The sequence below is a fragment of the Drosophila kikkawai genome, chromosome 2R (genome assembly GCF_030179895.1).
Source record: "Drosophila kikkawai strain 14028-0561.14 chromosome 2R, DkikHiC1v2, whole genome shotgun sequence".
NCBI lineage: Eukaryota > Metazoa > Arthropoda > Insecta > Diptera > Drosophilidae > Drosophila > Drosophila kikkawai.
The window spans coordinates 11,967,574-11,990,506 of NC_091729.1; the positions used below are offsets into that span (position 1 = coordinate 11,967,574).

Genomic DNA, 22,933 nt, shown 5'->3' on the forward strand with positions numbered 1-22,933 from the left:
TAGTAAGGAAAATCAAGAGAGCTCCAAGTGTATATGGTCTACTCACTGTGCTTGTTAATGGGCGTGGCTCCGCCTGTGGGCGGTGGTCCCGGGACACTGAAACTCTTCAGCGGATGCCCGCGCTTGGCACTCTCAATGGTGGACACACAGCCATTGCCGCCAGCTGCTCCGTTGCCCGCATTGCTGGAATACAAAAACGAAGCAAAGCACGCAACAGTTAGAAAGAAGAATAGATTTATTAAAAGACTTTTCAAAATGCTCCTAGCCCAGGGCCAACATTTCGCCGAGACTGCTTTGAACAACAATGGGACAGAGGGAACCCCGCTTTATCACCGGCCGGCTACAGGTGCCCAGAAAGTGCAGCTGCCGCGCCTGCTGGATCAGATGCGCCTTCCGGGCCAGCCGGACGTATGGCTGGCGATCGGCAACGGACATGGCGTTCCACGTGTAGGCCGCCAGCTCGGTAACGGTGGCCGCGGTGCGCATGCTGTAGACGCCCTTGTAATGATGGTTTATCAGTATCTCGTCCAAGCGGAACTTGTTCATAAAGTTGAGAAACGGCGACGTCGATGCCATAAGCAGCAGCTGCCTTTCCACCCGTCGCGGCAGCGTTGTCCGATTAAGCCTGATCACTCTGCCCGTCGTCCCATGCACCAATGTGACCTGGATGCTGGGATCGATCCGCCCCCAACGTGTCCGCGAACACATTCTAGCTTCTAAGTCTGGCTGTTAACAGCAGCTTACGGTTTTGCCAAAAGAAAACAAAAATTAAAATAGAAAATAAAATCGAGGGGACCTTTTTTTGTTGAATTTTGTTGAATGTCTAGCACCAAACTGTCAAAAAGCTGAAAACGAAAGCACCGCCCACTAGAGCGGGAAAAATCGATTATGCATCGATATTTTTCGATATATCAATCAAGTTCCATTAACCACTCGTTTTTCCAGGTAAAAACAAGCTTATTTATAGTTTAAGGCACATCGATTCTTTCAAAACAGAATCGATGGATCTACCAAAATAGAAGGATTCGATGTTGACATCGATTTATTCCCTTTTCTACCCCCCATTTAACTCACCAGAAATTGGCATCGTAGCCGCCGTAGGGATGCTCAGGCGTCTGGGCCATCGAGCTGCTCTGCGGCTGGGTGAGGCTCTGCTGGGACAGGCCTGCCTCCATGGTCATGTGGGAACGGTTCTGGTGGCTGTATTGAGTGCGTGGATACTGCGGTCGCTCCATTGTTCCGTTCATCGAGGTGGCTGTGAAGGGAATACAGATAATGTAGTTATAGGCCTGCTTCGGCTGCTTCTCCTGCTGCTACTCACTCATATAACCCGGCACGTAGGAACGCTTGTCTAACGAATTGGTCACATGAGGTGGAACTGGTGTCTCCACCTCGTATTCGCTGTGAACCACCGAACGTGGCAGAGTCAGAGCACCGCTGCTAGAAGCTCCATCGCTGCAAACAGGCGTCACGGTGTGCAAGCCCTTGTCGATGTTTTTCAGCTCCATTTGGTCATGGTGTATCCAGAGATCTGGTGGCTTTGGTACCCCAACATTGTTCTTTTGGTAACTGAAAGCGAAGTAAACATAGAAATAAGTAAACATATCATGGGTTAAGCTAGGTGGTCCCACCTCTTCTTGGTATGCTCAGGCGAAGATTGCGGCTTGCGCCGGCAGAGCAGCAGTATACCCAAGAGCACCACCACTAACACCACAGCAGTGGCTCCTACAATGATGTACAGCAGCTTCTCGTTGTCAATTCCCTTGGCTATGGTGTCCGCCTCCTGCATTATGACCGCCGCACTGGTGGTGTAAGACACCAGCGCCGAGAATGGAGCATTGTTGTTGCCCTTGGTTGTCCGTGCCTGCACCTTGAAGTAATAGGTGGTGTAGGGCTTTAGATTAGGCAGCATCAGCGAGGTTTCCTCTCCGGCAAAAGCCTCTATGGACCAGTCCCTGTCTCGCTTTGTGGTGTCCGTGGTGTAGTAAATGTTATAGCCAGTGATCTGACCCACTGTGTGCTTTGGCGGCATCCACTGGATGATAACTGTGGGCGGATTTTGCTCGTCCAGGCGTACAGTGACCTCGCGGGGCGGCGTAACCGGCACATTTTGATGCGTCTGGTTCAGCACGGACATGGACCAGGACGACTCCCGGCGACCCTTCACTACCTTCACGGCAAATTCGTACTGCGTATTGGGCCGCAGATCGTTGATCATGCAGTTGAGATCGGTGGTGTTATGGTAGCGATACCGACTGGATCCCGTGATGCCATAGCTGACCGTGTAGTGACGATTGTCCGTCACATGCTGGTTCTTGTTCAGCATCGTGTCAATCCAGTAGACCACAATGGAGGAGCTGGACATGGTGATGGCGCGCAGTCCCACAGGCACCTCCAGCGGCGTGGGTGCATCCACAGGCTCCTCGTCGCGGGTCTTTATGTTATCGTAGATGGGTACGCCGTCACCCTTAACGTTTCGCGCCCGCAAGGAAACCACATATTCCATATTGGGTTCCAGGTTCTTGAGAATATGATAGCGTTCCGTTTCCTTCAGTTCGATGGTGTTCTCATCGGGAATGCCGCGACCCCAGCCCAGCACGTAGTTACGTATCTTGATCTCCGGCTGCTGCGGGGGACCCCAGTGGAGCGCTATGTTGTCTGCTCCTGGGTGAATATTAATCCAAATCGGTTTGCCCGGCACCTGGGTCTCGTCGAGATCGTTTTCCAGGGTGTTGGCACGATGCCACTCTGTAAAGGGTCCCGAACCGTTGACCGTCATGGCCGCAATCTTCACCTGGTACTCGGCATTGCGATCCAGGCTGCTCAGCTCGAAGTAACGAATATTTGCCGGTGTGCTCTTCACCTGGGGAGCGTCCTTGTACTTGCGATAGCGAATCTTGTAGCCAGTTATTTGTCCATTACGATCCTCCTCCGCCGGTGGCTCCCAATGCACAGTTATAGACTGTTTAAAGGTAATTACTATAAGCTTTTGTTTATAATTTTTGTTTATATACTTACGCTTGAGCTGGTTACTTCTAGGGTGACATTATTGGGCGGCTCTGAGGGCGTGGAAGAGAATGTCTTCACCCGAATCTCCGACGACGGATCCCCCATTCCATTCCTATTGAAGGGCACCACCGAGATCACATAGTCCGTGTGTGGACGCAGCTCTGTGAGCAAGGCAAACATGGTGGTGCTGTCGTGATACAAATCAGCGCCGCTATCGTTCTGTAAGGATTAAAATTGAGTATATTTGAAGGACACAAAAGTGTTTCAATCTCACCTCTGAATAGTAAACGCGATACTTGAGTATCTCCCCATTGGTCACTGCCGGCTCCTCCCAACGCACATAAATCTCCTTGTGACTGCGGGCATAGCCCTCGAAGCTGCGCGGTGGCCCAGCAATGTTCACCTCCGGCTGCGTGCTGACCTCCAGTGGAGCAGAGGATTCACCGCTGCCGAAATTTGTATTGGCCACCACACGGAACTGGTAGGTTCTGCCTGGCAATAGAGACTGAATGTTGACCTGTTGATCGTCATGCGATTTGGTAACCATTTTTTGTTCCCTGGAAATAGTTTTTATTAATTATTTATATGAGGGACTTCAGAGACAATATAGTAATAAGATGCGTAATAGCCATACATAATTTGCAGTTTCTGAATAAAATTTAGCATGAAAGCGAGTAAAAATATAATTTCAGCTTGGAAAATTCAAGCAAAAATATAAGTGAAGAGAAATGAAATGTTCTTATCCAACAGGAAGTTAATACGAATCCTTTATTTTAGCTATGTTAATATAAATACGAAATTTTCTTAAAGATATAGGAGAGTATATTCCGGTTTTTGGTTCTAAATGTAATCATAAATGCTTTAATATCTTTAGACATTAATTGACTTCCTCATCTACTACTCCAGGACATTTTGCTTTTGCCTGAAATTGAGTTCCCTGAGTAATTGGTGGTCAGGAAGCAACCACAGGATGCCAGCCAGACAGGCAGACATTCCTATTGAATTGAATGCGAAATCATTTCCGCTTGGCTGACGAGATGAACCCAGCTATTAGGCGATTGGCAAACTATGCAAATGGGTTTAATCTCTGCTAATTTCCGGGTTAATGAAGCGCATACCAATATTACATTCGATTTCACTCACCTCTCGCTGTTGTTCATCTTGTAGAAGACCGTGTAGTAGACCACTTCGCCGGCATTCTGGAGGGGCTCCACCCAGCTGAGGGTCACAAAGCGTGGCTTCACTATCTGGGCCACAAGATCACGCGGCTGGCTGGGCAGCCTGGCTTGGAGTCCACTGCTTAGGGGTTTACCGGCACCGGAGGAACTTGCTGCACTGGAATCCTGTTCGGGGGAATCTGGGGAAGCAGGGAAGGATTTTTTTTGCTGCTGCTGCTGGGATTTCTTGATCTTGCTCTCCTGCCAGTTGTCCAGTATTTTCTGTGGATCCTCGCCTTTCTTGTACGCCGCCTGGGCAGCAGCAATGGCCGCGGGATCGTCATCGTCATAGTTATCGTCATTGTCGTCATCGTCCTCGTAACTCTGGGCACTCTCCTTCCTCAGAGCACTCGCTGCGTTCATAATCTCAAACCGGCGATCGTTGAGCGGTTGCATCCTTATGCGAGTCGTACTAGAATCGTCGTCGTCGTCGTTGTCCAGGTCATCGTCATCGTCTTCGTTTGAAAAGCGGAGACTGCCACCGGACTTGGTACGCAGCTGCTCACCAGAATTAAATGGTTTGCGTCGCTTGGTGGGATTGTCTAAGGTCTGCAGGGATTTGGTGGACTGGCCTTGGTTTTTACGTTTTTTGATTTTCACTTTGGGATTGGGATTTGAAGGGATGAGGGATATGGTTTGTGGGGTGGTGATGTCGAATGGAAATGAGGCAGGGATAAAGAAAAAAGAAAGAACAAACGAAAATAAACAATAAAGTTAATAAATAATATTCGAAATTAATAAAATGTATGACAAAAGGATTAATCCTTTTTGTAATTTATAGAAATTTCTTTTGTGGCTCATAGACTATTAAACAGTTAATTAATAATTTATGATGGGTAATTGTGGGGTTTTATGATATACTTAATAATAAAGAAGAGGAAAAACTACTTTTATTCAAATTTATATATTTTAAACTGGGACTTTGTTATTTTTTTGTATTAAATAACGTATTTTTTTGCCACAAAAGAGATTTCCATAATTGGCAATAAATTAACTTGATTAATATAATTTATATATAATATATATACAAACAATACACACATAGACACATACAAAGAAATATTATGTTACAAAAGCAGGATAATAAATGAAGGGAATTTTTTTTGTACAAGTGAAGTCTAGTTAATCGGGTTTGTAATAGTTAGCCATAAAATTTCGTTGGGTCATTTTACAGAGAGGCTTTAGAGAGCCAGAGAGACAGAGCAGCGCCAATTGCAGAAGCTGGACAGATACTGGACACTGAGAGAGCTACGGACTACTTACTACCAGGGATTTCAGGGATTCTACTCACCTCCTTGTGGCACCACCCGCAGACGGGCTGCAGCATGGACACTGCCGGCGGCATTGGTGCCCACGCACTGGAACATTCCGGCATCGGAGTTGAGCAGGCCCAGGATCTTCAAGTTGTGACCATCCACCAGTTGCATGTAGTCGTTGGGCGTGATGAGATCACCGTTCTTCAGCCACTTAATGGTGGGCTTGGGCTTACCCCAGATGTCGCACTTCAGCTCTGGTTCGTCTTTCTCATGAGCGGTGGTATCCTTGGGCGCCTTGATGAACTTGGGCGGCTCCTGGACCTGCATTGTGGCCTGGGCATCCAAAGAGTCCACAGTATTGCTAGCCCGGCACTGGTAGTTCCCTGAATCTATGTCCTCGGCGCTGGAGATTTGCAGCGAGCCAGTTCCAATGATGGAGAAGCGCGAATCCAGATCGTTAAGATCCAAGTCCACACCATTGCGCAGCCATTTAATCTGCGGCTTGGGCACTCCGTTGGCCACACAGTCCAGGGTGACCGTGTCGCCCTCGCGCACAGTTTTGGGTGAAGGTCCCACGAGAAACGAGGGCGCCACTGCATTCTCCGCCCCCGGCTCGGTGCCCTTCTTGATGTTCAGATTGGTCTTGCTGCTCAGCCGGGACAGGCTGCCGGAGGTGACGTTGCATTGGTAGGAGCCGCGGTCCGCCGCATTGACCTCATCAATCTCCAGGGCTCCGTTGGGCAGGACCACCATGCGCAGCTTGTCCAGCGGCAGCGGCAGGTCATCCTTGAACCACTGCACTGTGTGCTTGACACCCTCCTGCCAACTGGATTCACCCACCATACACCGGAAGTAGGCCGTCTGTCCGGGCAAAAGATAGGTCTCCAGAAAGTCTTGATTCAGATCCGGCTGCCGGGCAATGGCCACCAGAGCCGGACGACTGAGCACACTGCCCACGCCGTCGGCACTCAACAGACACTGATAGGCGCCCGTCAATCCACGATTCTCCTCCACAGAGCTGATGTACAGGGATCCGTTCTTCAACTGCGTTCGCAACGTGTCACCCACTATGACCAGGTCCTGGCCATCGGGTCCTCGCCACCGTATAGTCACGGGAGCGGGCGAGTTGGCCTTTCCCTTGGCTCCGCGTCCCAGGGTGGCACTGCCCGAGCACTGCAGCAGCACTGAGTGGCCCTCGGGCACCACGGCATCCTGCGGCTCCAAGGTGAACGAGAGGGCTGAAATGGAAGGAGAGAGAGTTGGAAAATTAATAAACTGCAAGAAAAACTTTACAACCTAAATGATGAATATATAAAATACCAGGATTTTTCCCATAAAACCATTCCTTGCCCTTTTTCACCGTGTATTCTTGCCTGAATCGAGGCTTATGCTCAAGTTAACCCCCCAGTTTACCGGCGTGTGCCTCCACTCGAGAACCGGCAGCTTCTGCAATCTGTCAACTTGTAAACATGCCTGAATAATTGAAGCTACAAAGGCCAACTCCCTCTCGGCCGGAATGCAGCAGCAGCAGCAGCCGGAGGAGCGGGGCTCGAAAGCAAAGGGGTTGCCGGAGGCACGCAAATATTTGCATTTCCACTTTGGCCCCGACTCGGCGGGGGTGTTGGGTGGACGAGATGGAGATGCCTGCCAATGAATAACCTAACATGCCTGAAAGAAAAATCGAGTATCGCAAGGAACTCGTTGTGCTCGGTATCCTCAAAGGGATGAGCCGATGCGGGGGATAAGGTTTAAATAGGTAGAACCATTTTCACAATCTAGAAGAGGCTCTGGCACTTTTGGGTTATTAAAAGCTAAGATGGGTATTTTAGGATTATTAACTATAATTAGTGACTATAATTTATATATTAAATATAAATTTTATAAATATTTTCAGTTAAACATGTTGAAAATGTGAAAAGTTTACTGATCTGCTTCTCCTTTTGCCCTTGTCCCGTTTAAGTGGGTTTATTGGGATTATATAAAGCAGATGAGAACTCTATAAACTTTTAAACTTGTAAAAACGTAATAATATTTAATAAAAATAAATCCTATTTAGCTTTTTTAGGGTACTATATCTTTACCTATTTCATTTTGCATCCCTGTGTATTCCAAACATAAATAAAAACAGAATCCCACCCTTAATTTCCGCGCTCATCACTGACTTTACAGCATAAATTATGTATAAAATAGGAGCAGCCTTAATTAGGCATCGAGAAAGGCCCGGAAAAACCAGCCAGAGTTTAAAAGAAGCCTATAGGTTAAGTGATTCCTGGGGGATGCTGCTCGAATGATGACTTAATTTACAAGATTTATCCAGCTGTGCAAATGACTTTGGCATCATGAATTACACATTACATTACATTTCAATTCAATTCGGGCTGCCTCCAAAGTACAAGGATGCAGAGTGCAGAATTCTGAGTGCACCTGCTAGCTCTCATTTCCATTTTTCTCCAGCCACCGGCCAGTAGGAACCGCATTTTGTGCCCACTGACCGGACGTGAACTCACGCTCCACTCCTTGCCTGAATTTCTGGGCAAGACTCGTGGATAAGTAGGTATGCCTGCAATTTATTCGCTTTGTTTCCGCCTCCGTCGCGCTTCAAACTTTAACCAGAGTTATGCGAACCGTGTGCAGTTGTTGGCCTTAGCCATATTAACCCGACCCAACTCTATTAGGGTAAACTACTCACTGGACCTGCTAGGCACCGCTCCCGAGTGAGACTGAGTGAGTGAGTGTGCGCCTTGTATTTCAATTTTTATTTGAACATTTGAGTCTCGACGTGTGGCTTTTATGGTTATTGCTTTTCGGGGGTCTCGGTCTTGGTCTTGGTTTTGATCTGGGTGGAGCAAGAACCTCAACTGTTTTACCACATTTCACTTGATGAAAGTGTTTGTTTTTTTTTTAAACACTTCCTCGCTCTCCTGTGTACCTGTGTTTTATAGCCAGCTTTTAGGAGCTGTTAAGACAGACCTGCCTGCATAAACACAAGAAACGAGCGAGTAATTGATCCATATAATTTACTATATCTCCTTTATATATATTATTCCCCTTTTTAAACCCTCAACTGTCAGCTGTCGTTTGATGGACGTTTGCTGACCCGTTTTCAAGGTGAACTCCTCAGCTGAAAGAAATCTAGAGTTTCGTTTTGAGGATTCGGATGAATTCACTTTCCAGGCAGCTGCAGTTTAATTTCAATGGCTACCTGCACTTTTCACCCCTTCTACTGACACTTTTTTATATATATATAGTAAATATACAGCTCAATTTCGGGACAGAGACCCGCATTATATGCGTTACGGGGTTGCTGTTTATTCCAAGTACTTTTTTAGAATATTAAATAATTATGCAGGAGATCATTTCGAGCCGTTAAAGCTGGCATTCGGCTCTAAATCGAATGGAGACATCTTGTTACAATCCAGCGTTTTTTACGGCCAGGCAGCAGGGAGCTGAATCCAATTAAAAACTTTATTGCCCGAATTGATTTTTATTGTGCGCTTCTTTGGCAGCCGAGATAAATAGAGAAAGGGAGGGACATAGAGATAGCAGAGACGCCGCCACCGCCGCCGCCGCCGCCGGGATGGATACAATTTCGAAAGTCCGCCAATGGGAAAGAGGTTATCATCCGGCTGGCTTCCAAAAAAATTGTGTCAATTGATTTTATTTTTCTCTTTCATTTTCGGTTTTTAGTGCCCGTCGTCGTCGTCGTCGTCTGTTTGCTGCATCTCTGGTTATCAATCGTATAGTTTTAATTATGACACGAGGGCGGGGAAATGGGGGAAATTCCACACACCCACGCATTCGTTTGTAAAAAATCCATAATGTATAATTAATAAATTGAACCAATTATATACAAAAAAGACTCGATTTGAAGTGGCATTTCATTAAAACGCTAATTGCACCGAGATATTAATTTGTGTTTTCTGGCTTCATGAAAGCGCAATTAATTTGGAATCATTCTTTTGGCTTTAATTTAATTAAATGCAATATTATTTGCGGACTCTCCTACTCACTCTTTGGTTTAAATCGGTGATTAACAAAGAATTTCTCTGACCATACTCTGCAGGCACAGTTTTTCAGAAAATGTAAGCAAAGTCAAAGCTTTTTTTAGAGTTAAAATACAAGTTTTATATTCAAAGCTAGTTATTATGCCACACTACAAAATATGCTTGCTATTTTATCTCATATCTAGCCACTTTTATATATATTTCTCACTCACAAGAATGCAATTCTAGTTTCCACATTTTTTGCCTGGCCTGCTTCAAACCAAAGTGCATGGCAATTACAAATTTTCCCTTGGACGTTTTATGCAAATGCAATCCTTGGTGCATGCAAATTCGTCTGCCATTAAATACAGTCAGGCCTCTAGAGCCTAGGCATTGCACCAGGATATCAAGGAATATTTTCAGCTTGCAACTGCAGCTCGGTTGGTGGCACTTTCTCTGAACGAACATGGTGCTGTTTTTTTGTTTTTTTATACATTTTGTAAAACTGTTGTGGCCTTTGTCTGCTTCAGCAAGAACACAGAAAACCAGGAACCAGAAACAAAACAAAAACCCTTTTTGCGTTATTTGTATTGCTCACCCGACTCAACAGCCCCAAACCCCAAGCAATATTGGGTTTTTTCTACCCTTTTTGTTGGCGGGCAAATTAAAAAAAATAATATAAACACAATTTTAAAGTTGCTTTAACAGCTCTGCAAAAAAAAAAGAACGGAAAATGATTCGCTTTAATTGAGTAAACATTTTGTACAAATTTTGTTTTTCAATTGAGTTTGCCATTTCCCGTAATTACGCTGAACGCGTTCATTGAATCAAATTAAACAATTATAATTTAGTCAGATTTGTGCGTTCGTTTTCCTAGAAATTCCACTTTAAAAATGGGCAACTCTCCGCCGCGCCAGCGAGGAAGGAGAAATGGGGAAAAATGCCTTAATTGAGTTTAATTGTTGTAGCGGACCTACAAAATCAACTCGACCAGTCACGCAGCAGGCATTTACATAAGATTAACAGCAAACAAAAAGGAACAAAAAAAAAAAAAATTAAAAATACAAACAAGAAAAAAAAATGAATTTGATGCACTTTGTTGCGAGTCAAAAGTGATCCAAAATCGAGGGAGAGAGTGGGGGAATCAGTCCATTTAGCTCTTGCCAGCATGAATATTTATGATATTCCAATGAATTTGCATATTTTACGATTTTTCATTTGCAGACGATAAAAGCCCAAAGGAGGAGCAGGCTTAAATGGCGACAGTTTCTCCGGCTCCTTCTCAAAAACAAAAAAAAAAAAGAAGCGAAAAAACAGGCAAACAACTCCTTGCATTTGCCATATGCAAATTGCAGTTTGTTGGTCGATAAAAAATTAGCAGTCCGAAGGAAAAGACTTTGTAAACATTGGTCTAGTGAAAAATGTCTGCCGAAGAAACACATGACAAGACAGCAGAGGTGAAAAATGATGCACGCTAAAAAAAAAGGATTATTTATAAATATTTTAAAAAAATATTAGAAGCAAGTAGGAAAGCTAAAGTCAAGTGTGTTCAATTTTGAGATACCAAAAGATTGTCAGTTAAGGGCATCAAAACAAAGAACAAATCTTATATTTTATACATTTTCTCTAAAGAATTATTTGATTAATTAAATATATTTTATTTTTTATGTCATTTGAGGGTATTTTAAAAACTTTGTGAGAGTCATTTGAGACCCTATACACTATATAAAATATACCCTGTATCAGCATCATCAGCCGAGTTGATTAAGCCATGTCCGTAGGACAACAAAATATTTTTATTACATTTTAAAAAATTTACATTTTAATTAAATAAAATTCCCAATTGAAATAAATGTTGTTTTGGCTTATTAATAATTCTTTATTTTCCCAACAAAAAGTGATCATAAAAATTATGATCGTTAATAAATTCGGTTTTCCCGTAGACAACTTTCTTTCTTGTTATATTTTGTTGTGTAATATTTTATTTTTTAACAAATCAATCATCATTTAGCCATATTTTATGTCTCCTAGCCTGTGGCCTTTTATTTAAAAACTGGCTCAACTGGCTGCAACTGCTAATGATTTCCTTTTTTTTTTGGCCTGGGAAAATCTTACGCATGTTTTTTTATACATTTTCCCATACTCGCATAATTTCCAATCAAAAGTCGGAGTCTGTGCAGCGAAGCCAATCAAATTAGCATATGGCCAAAAAGAGAAAACTCCCTAAAAGGAGGCACGCAAGAGACGCGCACAATTAGGCAGAAATTTCCATTTGCCAGTCAGGCGATTTTCGAGGCAACAGCAAATATTTTAAGAGACAAAAAGCGCCAAACAAAAAGCCACAAAAATTCGCATATCACCGGGCCACGATCAGTGGGAAGCAACGAAGAGGGGGAGAGGCCATTAGAGGCAGCTAATGGTAGCACCTTTTAAGGTTAAATTGGGCAGGCCGAGACCAGAAACTGATGCTCCGACCGGCCCGGTCGACTCCTGTCCTGGCCTGCCTGGTCGCCTTATCGCTAGCCAAATTTATGCACAGCTCGCAAACTAAGGGTTAAATGTGCCAATAAGCCAAATGCGGGTGTACGTGTTTCCCGAATGACGCAGCAAGGCAAGGAGCAGCGAAACGAGATGGGAAGCAGGATAACACCTGGGGGTATGGACCAGCAGATACCCTGTAAATATGGGTTGGGTAAAGGGTTCTTTTTTGTCGGGAAGAAGCCTAGTTGGTTACATTTTAATGATCGAAAAGCACTTTTGCTCAGTCTTAGTGGTTTCCTTGTTCAATCAGTTGCTCATTTGCTTTCTTGTTTGGTTTCTCAAGTTCATCCTCAGTTGCTACATAATTGTCTACTTATTTCCTTAGTTACTTTCTCATTTTCTTCCTAAATTACAAACTCAGTTGCTCACACAATTGTTCCCTCAGTTGTTCACAAAGTTGCTTTTTATGTGGTTTAAGTGAAATATTGAGATGCTGTTCTTTTACGGGTCCGTTTGTGAAGGACCTAAATAATGTTGCAAACTATCAAAAAGCAGAATAGATAAATTATTTTAAAATATTATTAAACTATTGACTTGACTAAACCAACCAGCATACCTCCTTGAAGTTCTAGTTCACTGGGTAGACTAACCCGAAAATCGCTAGCCAATATCTTTGGGCTTTCGCAGCAGTTGGCCGCATTTGCATTTTGCCCCACTATCGGAATGTGCATCGCCCGCTCACGCGACTCGGAAAATGGCCGCAGGCTGCACTCGCCACTGCAATATTGCCCCAAGTTGCAGCAGCAGCAGCAGCAGCACAAGCAATATCAAATGCAGCAGCAACTTCTGCGTTGGGGACGCGATGGGGCTCCGGCGACTGGCGCAGACCTGGGCATCCGTCCGCCATCGATTGGCTTGCCAATGTTGATTTTCCGTTTGGTTAGTTCACTTCCAACTCCCACTTTTCCCCTTTCTCCTCCTCCAACAAAAGGAAATGCCCGCAAAATAAGAAGGAAAACGCAAATGTATGCAAAAAAAAAAAAAAAAAACTGAAAAAGAAAAATAAATAAAATGCTGCGAACGGAAACTGCATCGACAGCGACTGCAGTGACCCCTTTCCTCTTCCACTCTTCCACTTCACCTCCCACGTGCGTGTGAATTTACCACGGAGTCCCTTTCCCCCTTAACCCCGATCAATTCCTCCACTTGGTGAGTATTTTATTGGGGGAGTCCCCCAAAGGAAAAAGGAAATTCGCATTGCTCACTGTTACCCCAGGAAAAATAAAGTAAGGAAACCAAATTTAATGAATATTTAATTTGCAAGCTGGAGATTAAAGCGGAGGGAACCCTCTCTGTAATGATTCCATTTAAATTTTACAAATTTTGCATAGGGTTAAGGTCCGTTTTAATACCTTATCTAGTTTAGTTAGAAGTATAAATTAAACTGAAAGTGGAGAAGAGCAAGTTAAGTTAAATATTTAAAAAGGAGTTTAGAATTTACGCGGAGGAAATTTTGTAAAAGTTTTAAATATTCCTCTTTAAACTTAGTAAAATATATGTATCTTATAAATGAGCTTCTTGCTGTTTTGAGGATTAATTGGTTTACTTGATGCCAAAAGAGTTTCAGAAAAATGTTTCCTTATTTGTTTATATAATTCCGAAGTCTCAAAATCAGTTTTATCTTCTTCCCTTTAAGGTACAGACCAATTTTCACCTTGATGTGATGGTTTCCCTCTCGATTGATTGTCGCTTTCATTGCCTTGATTAACACCTTATGGCGACACTTTTTCACTTTTCTCGTCGCGTCAGCAAAAGGCCAGACTGTTATAGAAAAAGAAAAAATTAAGTGAAAATCTGCCCAGAGGCTTGAAACCTTTTATGTTGAGTGGACGCGACGAGAAAAGAAAAAAGAGAAACCGAGGAGGGCCGTGACTTTGAAGAGCTGCAGAGATTCCCATTTAAAGGCAACAGGATAAAGTCAAAGCCGCAGAGCAGGATATACATTTAGGCCAGACAGCCGTAGCACACAAGTCCGAAATGCTGCACAAATATAATTATAAACGTCTGCTTGGCCATTAGGTGCTGTGTTAGAAGCCTTCAACCCCCAAGTAACAACGCTCCAGCGCCTCCTCCGGCTCCTGGGGTTTCTATTAGAGAGTGTGCGAGTGAGGAACCCCAACCCGCAAGAGATGTCTCTAAATTTAGCCTGGCCTGTCTGCCTGGCAGGTTCATGGAAATTGTCGCATCAAGTGAAAACATCAATGGACATTTTCGGGGGGAAGTGGGGTGAGCTTTGATTTTGACTCAACGAGAGTTTTTTATCTGCTCGGGATTGACATTTGCCAGTTCAGTTCAATGGCCACGAAAAGGCAATCAAATTGATGACTTTGGCTCACCCCGGTTCCTGTGGTTACATTTCAATTATGCTAATTACAAGCAGCCATCAAACACCTAATGGCCCCGGGGCTGGGATTTATGTGTCAGTACCAACCCCATTTTCATTCCCATCCTGCCAAAATGCAACTCTTCTTCGGACTGTCTGTCTCTCACTCTGTTGTTCGCTTTGTCATTGAGCTATTGCGGTTTGGCTGCTAATTTATGGGCTTGTTCTGGGCCATTTCGAGCCCCTTGGAGAACGCCTCCATCTGTAAATAAAGCAGGAGTAGAAGCAAAGGCGGGAGAAAAGTAGTTTTTCCCCCTCGGAGGTTGTAAACATGCCGCACACCGCACTCTTACAAAAGGTTTTGTGTTGTTTCCTTGGAGTTTTTGCCCCTGAAATTTCAGCAACGCAACACACAAAAAAATCCTGCGCAAAACTAAATAAAGGAGCTGCAAGAAGGAGGAGGAGCAGCAGCAGGAGATATTCCTCTTTTGTCCTGGCAATGAAGTACTCAAATTACAGGAGATATACAAGTGTGTTCGTTGCCATAAAGCTGTCTACACCAATCCGATAATCATCTAAGGGTTTGCGCCACTTCATTTCAGGACAACAAATTTTATTATGCAGAAGAGATTTCTTTTTTGCATGATTTTCTTTTTGTTCTTGTTAGTTTTGCGTGTATAGACTTTGTAGGATATGTAGATGTCTAGATATGGTGGCATTAAAAATAAACTATTCCATATTGTTCTTCTACCAAAGGAGGAGAGGCAGCCTGAGCAGCTTCTTTACAAAAAACTGGCTCTGCATACAGAAAACGAGACGAGTCTAGCAACAACACTTTGCCTGCAGATTCCCAAGAAATGCTAGATGGGTTTCTTCCCAGAGTTTGCAGCTAATTTGCTCCGGGCTATAATAAGGCTTAAACCTAGTAATAAACGCGGGTTTTCAGCGTTTGCCAAACAGAAAATCTTGGCTTGACTTTCGTTTACTTTTGGAGGTAAACAAGGCGAACAAGAAGATGGTGATGGAGGCCTTGATTCATTCCTCAAGTTAATTAAAATTTTATCTAGCCAGAGGTAGGCAATGCCAACTTCTTGGGCTACAAAGGCATTTCCAGGAATGCAGTAAGCATTCTTCTGTGCCTTCTCAAACTTCATGTTTTATTCAATTTCCACTGTTGCGACTGCGAAACTAACTAAACTAAAGTTGTGAACTACAAATTCCATCCGCAAAAGTGGCTTCAAATCCAGCAAGTTGGCTTCGGATGCCGCATATCTTCGTCATCATCATCATCGCCTTGGCCATTATGGCCATCATTCAATTCAAGTTGTGTCACTCCACGTTTACTCGTTACCGTCTTCGATTTCAATCAATGTTCAGGTTCTGAGCAGCTTATTGAGTTCTCCGCATTCTTGTCTCTGCTCTCCACCATTTCATCCTTTCAACGTGGAGCTTTTGTTTTCCCTAACCTAGGAGGGAGTTTTCCAAGGCGCACAAAAAGAAATCCATTGAATACGGAGCGGAGAGTTAAGCCTTCAGCAGTTTATGACGCGTCAGTTTCAATGAGTTTGTGCCTCAATGGATCCCTCCAATGTCGATGATAATAATAATGATGTTGATGATGATGTTGCAGCTGCAGTTGAGCGGAGATTAAATGGAAAATCGTTTGGAAAATATATGTATTTAACCAGAAGAAGGATCAAGTTCACTCGACTCGCAGATTACCCAAGCAACGAGCATAAAATGTGGAATTATAAAATACGAAATTGGAGAGTATTTTGATTACTATTTGAGCTCTGATTGTTACAATGTACATATATCAGCCTTTTACAGGGACTTTCAGCTTACTGAAGACCTTTGGATGTGGAAGTACTTGTCTTCCTGTCATGATTTATATAGATTAAATCAAGAAGATTACATAAAAACCAAAAGAAAGGTAGCTAAAATCTAAGAATACAACCAAACAATATTCTTTCCTTCGAAAAATCCTCTATAAAACCGATTCCATAGCTTTCCCGGGAACATATATGTAAGGTGTTGAGGTACAGTCTGGCAGCGAGTACACATTTTGCGTCGTTGCGAATGGCAATCAGCCGATCATGAGAGCAGCGAGTCCAAGAGCGGGAGTTGCAGAGTGACGAGAGGGGAAGAGAGTCAGTCGCTGAGAGAAGTTGTAAGGAGCAGTCGTGTTTTTCCGGAGTTATTTAATTAAATTGTTAAGAAATCTACTAAAGTCGTATGAAGTTAAATATCAGTTGTCAAAGTTGCTAAAGTCGCCTAAAGTTGTTAACTTAAAGAAAGTTGCTAAAAGTTTATGTTATTCTCACTTATCATTACCCATCTCAGCCTTACTTTATATATCTTAATAAACTACTTAATACAAACTCTACATATATTTTACCTGAAAAGAAAAGAATGAAAAAACTCAAATTAGTAATTGATATTCCCCGAATAAATTGAGACTAAATGCAATATAGCTAGCATAACCTCAATGTTCTTTTATGTTAACACTTCTCCACCCACCTCGCCCCGGTTACATGGAAATCGATAAATGGTGCTCGATTACAGGCCCGATAAGATATGATATATGTATTTATGTACAATACCTTCTATGTGCAAGGCTGGGCGGTACAAAAGCTGCCTCTGCCGCCATATTGATAGCTCTATCGAAGTGTGTCAAAGAGCGGCTGCCATTGGAAATTATAAATCAATTTCCACGCATTCACCGCCGATCGGCCGTGATAAGATTGCCTCTGCCGGTAAGGGAAAAGGTCGGATCATTGGGGCTTTAGCATAATTACGAAACACGACGGTCGACAGTCGCGAGGAAAGGGCAACTTAAGCGGCTTACTCTGCGCTAAGACCGTGTCTCAGGTTGTCTGCAGTGGAAGTGGATGTGGCTGTGTGTGGGCATTCGTGGCTCCCAAGTCCGTGGTCCGTATGTGATGTTTTAATTAAAGCAAACCGACAAACGACGACGACGACGACAACTGTCCGGTCTAAGCGTCGCCAGTTAGCAGGCACAACTATCGGTCAATAACTTGGCCCAGGCACGCGCCACACACAGGCAAACTTCGGTAACTCCAACTGCGGCCAGGGGACGTACAGAAAAGTCAAGTTAAGGAAATTAATGACGGCAGTGAGGGAGCCTAGGAACCATTAGTTTTCTAAACGTGTGCTTAATCAAAATACTCTAATGATTAAGTATTTATTTAAGAATTTATTTAATTTCCTAGGTCAATGTTTTCCTTATCGAACCTTCCCTGTATCTGCTCATCTGTCCGGTTTTGTCTGCTTTTCTTTTGTGGCATGAAGTTTACTTAGGGCTTAGCCAGAGTCAGCGCATAAAAGAGTTGCTTGATTGCTGGGCAAACGAAGCTCCAATTGAATTTTACTCGCCATCTAACCCGGAGAATGTCCAATTATTCGAGGACAAACGAGTTTTTTGCATGACCGGAAAGAAATAGGGATTCTTGGGAGCGGCTTCATCCACATCCACATCCATTCCATTTAATTGCAGCAATCAAATGGTTTTCGTGGCGGTGCCACCTGGGAAATTTCCTCGGACGCATATATCATTTCATTTGCCTTTAATTTGACACATGATGTGGGGGCATTTCTGGGGCCTCGGCTTCTTCCTGTTGCTGCCATTTGCAAAATGGCCGCCGACGACGTCGCAGTTGTCTAACAAAATGGCCGCCCCGACGTCTTCCGTTTCCCATTCCGCCCATAAAGCCCATATACTCACAGGCCCGCACCCAGAGTTCATTGGTTTCTGAGCGGCATTTTTCACTTGCTCTGGCAAATGACTTTGGCCACATGCTGGGGCTCACTTTTCGCCCAGTGACTCCCCCGTTTTTGCCCAGCATTTTTCCCCCCAATGTTTTCCTCGCCCCAAGCAAGTCGCTAAGCTGGGCTAAGTTGAGCGCTTTTCCGCTGCCAGCGTTGCCTTTTCTTTGTCCTTTGGCATCCAGCGACAACGAGGACGTGGCTTGTTGCGCAGTGAAACTTTTGCATTATGAAATTGTAAATGTAAACCAGCCATGTACACCAAACAGCCAGGATAGGGTCCTTTATTTTATAAAAAATAAGAACAAATAATAGAAAAAAATAACTTTTCTCTGTATAAATTAATTTTTTTTACAAATCAGAAATAACTTTTTAATTATTTCCTCCAATATAGAAAAAAGTGGGACCATTAGATCAATATATGCAATAAAATAAACCAAAAGGCCACACTGTCCCATACTGTGTGACCAGCTTCCAAAAACAAACAATATTAAATTAAAGAACAATAGCTTACAGCATGATAGAATTATACAAGGTAGTCCACTCGGCAAAATCATAGTCCCCTGATGTAAGTGCGAGTGAAATAGCATTCAATAGTTAGTGTGAGTGAAATGGCAACATAGTGCTTCGATTAACCCGTACACGGTGCATGGGGCTAAAAGTTTCCTTAGTTATGACAAGAGTTGTATTGTTTATAATTTTATATTTATAAGTTTTGAATTTGACATAATTCTTTGTTTTTGTTGTTTAACAGCCATTCTCTTGTTTAAGCTCTTAATTCCAAAGTATATGCGTATCTTAAAATAAATAATAAATAATAATACATATAATAAAATAATAAATATAAATTCGAGTTGATTTATTTTGTTTTTAAATGTCGATGATGGTTTCATCAGACCTCCATGCGAAACCTCATCTACGTATGTAAATGTAATTTTTTTCTTGGCCACTTAAGGGTTAAAGCTCTGAAAAAAAAAACCGTCCACACACAACCTTTCAGTTCGACAAGCAGGCCATGCACTGACATTAATGGACCAAAACCCGAACGACTTCGGCAGTCGAGTGGACTACCTTGTATAATTCTATCATGGCTTACAGCTTCCGTTTCTCTTAACCATCAGTTTTGCTCACCAGTGTTATTACGCACTTTTTCCGCCTCGAGCTGTCCGAACGTTTTAGAAAAATCGTTTTGCAGTTTGCCAAGGAGAAAAACAAACTTTTCACCCCCTTAAAACGAATTTTCATCTATGTGTATATTTGGTTTGAGGTATGAGGAATTAAATTCTTATCTTTTGTTCAAAGTTTTTGCACAGCATTTGTTTTAGGAACTGAGGCCATTGCCTTGGCCTGACTTAAGTGGATTTATCTCAAGCAGAAAACAAACATATTGAAGAAATTTCGATTTGATGTTTAATTCACTTTGAGCTAATAAAGAAGAAGATTGCTTATCCTTTTTTGTTTTGATTAAATTTGTCAGTATTCCTTTAACAAAATATAAACTTTATTTGGTTTATTAACTTAGATCTTTGTTTGTTTTTGAACTATATTTATTTTACATTTTTTAAGCTATTAAAAATGCAGCTTAAAAATATATATTTGGGTTACCGTCCACATTAATGTCCAAATATGAATTAATAATGCCTGTCCATACCCCATTGGTTGCGAATTTAATGCTGAACATGTAACTATCCTTGGGAAATGGAACTTTGGCAAACATTTTATCGTTTAGAACAAAGTCCTTCAGGATAATGTCGTGCTATTAAGATAAAATACATTTAGAGTAATTTAATCAAATAGAAGAGTACTCATACATACGTTATAAGGGCAGGTGTGATTTAAATTGATAAAGGTCCTAATGCCTAAATAAAAATAGTGGAAAAAATTCAGAGGGTTCGGATGCTTTATGTAGCGACAAAAGTCCACGGTGACATTAAAGAGGAACGGTTGGTATCCCGACACTCTTTTCCAGCTGCTCAAGTTAATCAAAATACTTCTTAATGGCAGTTTCCGAAACTTCAAGTGCGCACTTGCTCCGATGATGCCACGTCCTAGGACTTTAAGCCGACACACAGGAAACTCCAAGACAGATTTGTCTAAAGTCTCGCACTTTATGTTCGTGTGTCGGGTTTTAATATCTCCACTACACTCCAGAGTAACAAAAACTAAGGCCAGAACTCTGACCGCCACGAACTTCATGGCGAAATGATGATGAAACTATTATTTAGTCGGATGAATTGTTTTGCAGTCAGAAACACGTGCAATTATTAAGCAATTTATTTCCGATTTGAATAGGCTGATCATCTATTGCTTTATTGTGACTAGAAACATTTTGCTTTAAAATCTTTACGATCCATTTAATAATATCTTATTTAGAGTAAGTCAGCTTATATTTGTCAAATGGTTTTATTAATTATAATAAGATTCGATAGTTAATAAAATGTTAATTTTATAAATTTTTAGTTCTTTGTTAAAAGTATTTAGGGTTTGCATTCTATACAGTAGGTGTTTATCTTTTCATTTTAAAAGCTTATTTAATATCTGTTTTATATAATCAAAATTACTTTGGATAAACTGTAAATTATATGTTTATTAATCAGATTTTGTGATCACATTTATGTCTCTTCTGACCAGCGTTTAAACCGGAACAAATATTTTATGTAAGCGGATCAGTTTATAGTTTTATTTTTAGTGATTCTTTTGAATTGTTTTATTATTGTCAACATACAGGTCCATATAGGAATAAATCGATCCCTTCCATACTCCTGCGCCTAATAATTTGATGGAAAACATATAACTGCCGCTGGGAACGGGAAATTTTGAGAACATTTTATCTTCCAAGACAAAGTCCTTTAGAATTAAGTCACTCTAGTTGGAAAAAGGATAACATTGAGGAAAAATCAAACAGATGAAGTGAACTCTTACTTACTGTTATAGGACAAGTGTAATTCATATTCGTATACGGCATCAAGGCCCTGTAGAAATAGTGAAATACGTTTCCGGGATTTGGGTGCCTCAGATAGCGACAAAAGTCCACAGAGACATTGAACAAGAAGGGATGATATCCCGAAAGCTTCCGCCAAACGCCGTAATTAATGGTCACCGATTTGATGGGCAGTTGCAGCATTTTTAAATGAACATTAGCCCCGATAATGCCACGTCCCAAGACCTTTAACCGGCAAAACTCTACTTCCAGATACGATGTGTCCTTAGTTTCACACTTTATGTTCGTGTGACGTGTTAGTAAATCTCCCAATAATGGGACACTAAGGGCCAATACCAGGCCAGCGATACACAGGAACCTCATGACTATAAAGTTCGTTAGACTGTATGATGTTGAGTATCAATGAACAAAAATTTCAAATATCATTTTAATGAGCCTCATTTGTGGGGTATATCAACTTGAGTAATTAGGCTATATTATAATGTTATCTAGCCTAATTATTCAAATAGTTATACTGCGATTAGCAGATGTAGGGTACTGGATATAAAAAATACCCTATTACAGAAATATTTGATAGTTTTTATATACAAATAATATACAAGGAATAATTGATTATTAAATAGCAATTTTTATCCACTTTAGCCATTTCATTCTTTCCAACATTATAGTCGGATAAATCCCAGTTTTCCAGTCGCCCAGTCTAGTCAGGGTGATTCACTGTCTGAGAGATTAAAGTGCATTTTCCGAGACTCATAATGAGCCGGGCCCTATGCCAATTTCCCTTTCCGAAGGGAGGGTTTTCGGTAGGCACGTGTGCCACAGTTTGTAAATATCCCTTTTTGCCTCTGTTTTCTAGTTTTCCATATATGTATTTCTCTTGTTTTCCGGGTTTTTCCATCCACCGCCGCCGCCCTTATGAACTTATGCATCGCTGCGCTTTGACAATCCGTAATCCCCAGGCAGTAAAATTATGGATTTCATTTCATGTTTCATATTTTATGGCCGCAAAAGCGAAATGAGAGCGAGCGTTTGGAAATGAGGAATAGTTCTTCCCAGTGCTAATGGCCAGTTGTTAAACTTTCAAATTGATCCATGAATTTCACAGTCTGATGCGGCCGTAGTGCACGCATTTTCCAGGGCCTCTCGTTTGATGTTTTCTTGGCCCCCCGACATCTGCCGCATAAAAAAAAAAGAGGGCCGCTCCCAAGAATCGGGTATAAATCGTAGTGTCAAAGAGTGCTGGAGAATATAAATTTATGATTTATCGAAAGCATATGCGTTACCTCCTACAGGAAGTGCCCATCTATCTCATAGACTTTTGAGTAGAGGCGAGTTTTTTCAATTATTATTAGCATTTTACAATCGCTTGGGCATGTTTTGAATGGTTCTTTAGCGCACATTTCAAAGACCACACCCCCCAAGAAATGAAGAAAACATCGAATACATCGACAGATGTTTCAAATACCAGCTGGCGATTCTCGAGGGATCCCACCAGGAGTCAAGTTCAATTTGTCCAAGTCAAGTGACAAGGATTTCGAGTGGAAAGTTTGCCCTTTTTCAACTCTCCAAATGTGTATTTAAACAAACTGCACAATTAAACCAAAATTAAGCGGAAATTGTGGAAGCAGCTGTTGCTAGAGGTGTCTGTGTCGGTGTCGGAAGCACTACTTCACTATCCCAAAATAGCCCGAAAATTTAAAATTAATGTCTGACACTGACTTATGTGCAGGTTAAGTGCCGCTGACAGATTTTGACACATTGCGAGTATGGCAGTGTCACGAATCGAAATGGATATGGAAAAAAGTGTTGGGGTTTCTGTTAAATCATTGTTTGTGGCTTTGATTAGGGCCAAAAATGCAATGTGAAAGTTGAATCGA

The 22,933-nt window shown here is 42.2% G+C and overlaps 4 protein-coding genes across 6 annotated transcripts in view; all 4 read right to left on the bottom strand.

Annotated features, from left to right (window-relative positions):
• fra (neogenin protein frazzled) overlaps positions 1-22,933 on the bottom strand; it is a 40,526-nt gene that overhangs the window by 1,205 nt on the left and 16,388 nt on the right. The window contains exons 2-9 of one of the 3 annotated variants that reach the window (XM_017171544.3): positions 5,518-6,720; positions 4,153-4,798; positions 3,284-3,566; positions 3,019-3,228; positions 1,632-2,962; positions 1,322-1,569; positions 1,075-1,255; positions 47-183 (exon numbers count right to left, since the gene is read on the bottom strand). In XM_017171544.3, the coding sequence (XP_017027033.1) occupies positions 47-183; positions 1,075-1,255; positions 1,322-1,569; positions 1,632-2,962; positions 3,019-3,228; positions 3,284-3,566; positions 4,153-4,798; positions 5,518-6,720 (4,239 nt within the window). Of the gene's footprint in view, positions 1-46; positions 184-1,074; positions 1,256-1,321; positions 1,570-1,631; positions 2,963-3,018; positions 3,229-3,283; positions 3,567-4,152; positions 4,826-5,517; positions 6,721-22,933 lie in introns of all 3 variants that reach the window. The other 2 variants (XM_017171545.3, XM_017171543.3) reach the window with 2 other exon arrangements.
• LOC108077998 (uncharacterized) lies at positions 218-842 on the bottom strand. The gene has a single exon (XM_017171552.3). It carries the CDS (start codon positions 706-708, stop codon positions 262-264), a length of 447 nt encoding a protein of 148 aa, XP_017027041.1. The 5' UTR covers positions 709-842; the 3' UTR covers positions 218-261.
• On the bottom strand, positions 18,626-20,311 carry LOC108077905 (uncharacterized). The gene is made up of 3 exons (XM_017171443.2): positions 19,931-20,311; positions 19,721-19,871; positions 18,626-18,678 (listed from the first exon to the last, which is right to left on the bottom strand). Exons 1-3 carry the CDS (start codon positions 20,309-20,311, stop codon positions 18,626-18,628), a joined length of 585 nt encoding a protein of 194 aa, XP_017026932.2.
• On the bottom strand, positions 20,724-21,419 carry LOC138927980 (uncharacterized). The gene is made up of 2 exons (XM_070283839.1): positions 21,042-21,419; positions 20,724-20,980 (listed from the first exon to the last, which is right to left on the bottom strand). Exons 1-2 carry the CDS (start codon positions 21,417-21,419, stop codon positions 20,801-20,803), a joined length of 558 nt encoding a protein of 185 aa, XP_070139940.1. The 3' UTR covers positions 20,724-20,800.

Coding starts and splice junctions, on each gene's coding strand:
- LOC108077998 (XM_017171552.3), bottom strand. CDS start 708: ATGTGTTCGCGGACACGTTGGGGGCGGATCGATCCCAGCATCCAGGTC.
- LOC138927980 (XM_070283839.1), bottom strand. CDS start 21,419: ATGAGGTTCCTGTGTATCGCTGGCCTGGTATTGGCCCTTAGTGTCCCA. Junction 20,981..21,041: donor ATTACACTTGTCCTATAACA/GTAAGTAAGAGT, acceptor TTTTCCAACTAG/AGTGACTTAATTCTAAAGGA.
- LOC108077905 (XM_017171443.2), bottom strand. CDS start 20,311: ATGAAGTTCGTGGCGGTCAGAGTTCTGGCCTTAGTTTTTGTTACTCTG. Junction 19,872..19,930: donor ATCACACCTGCCCTTATAAC/GTATGTATGAGT, acceptor TTATCTTAATAG/CACGACATTATCCTGAAGGA. Junction 18,679..19,720: donor TTTGGACATTAATGTGGACG/GTAACCCAAATA, acceptor CACTTACATCAG/GGGACTATGATTTTGCCGAG.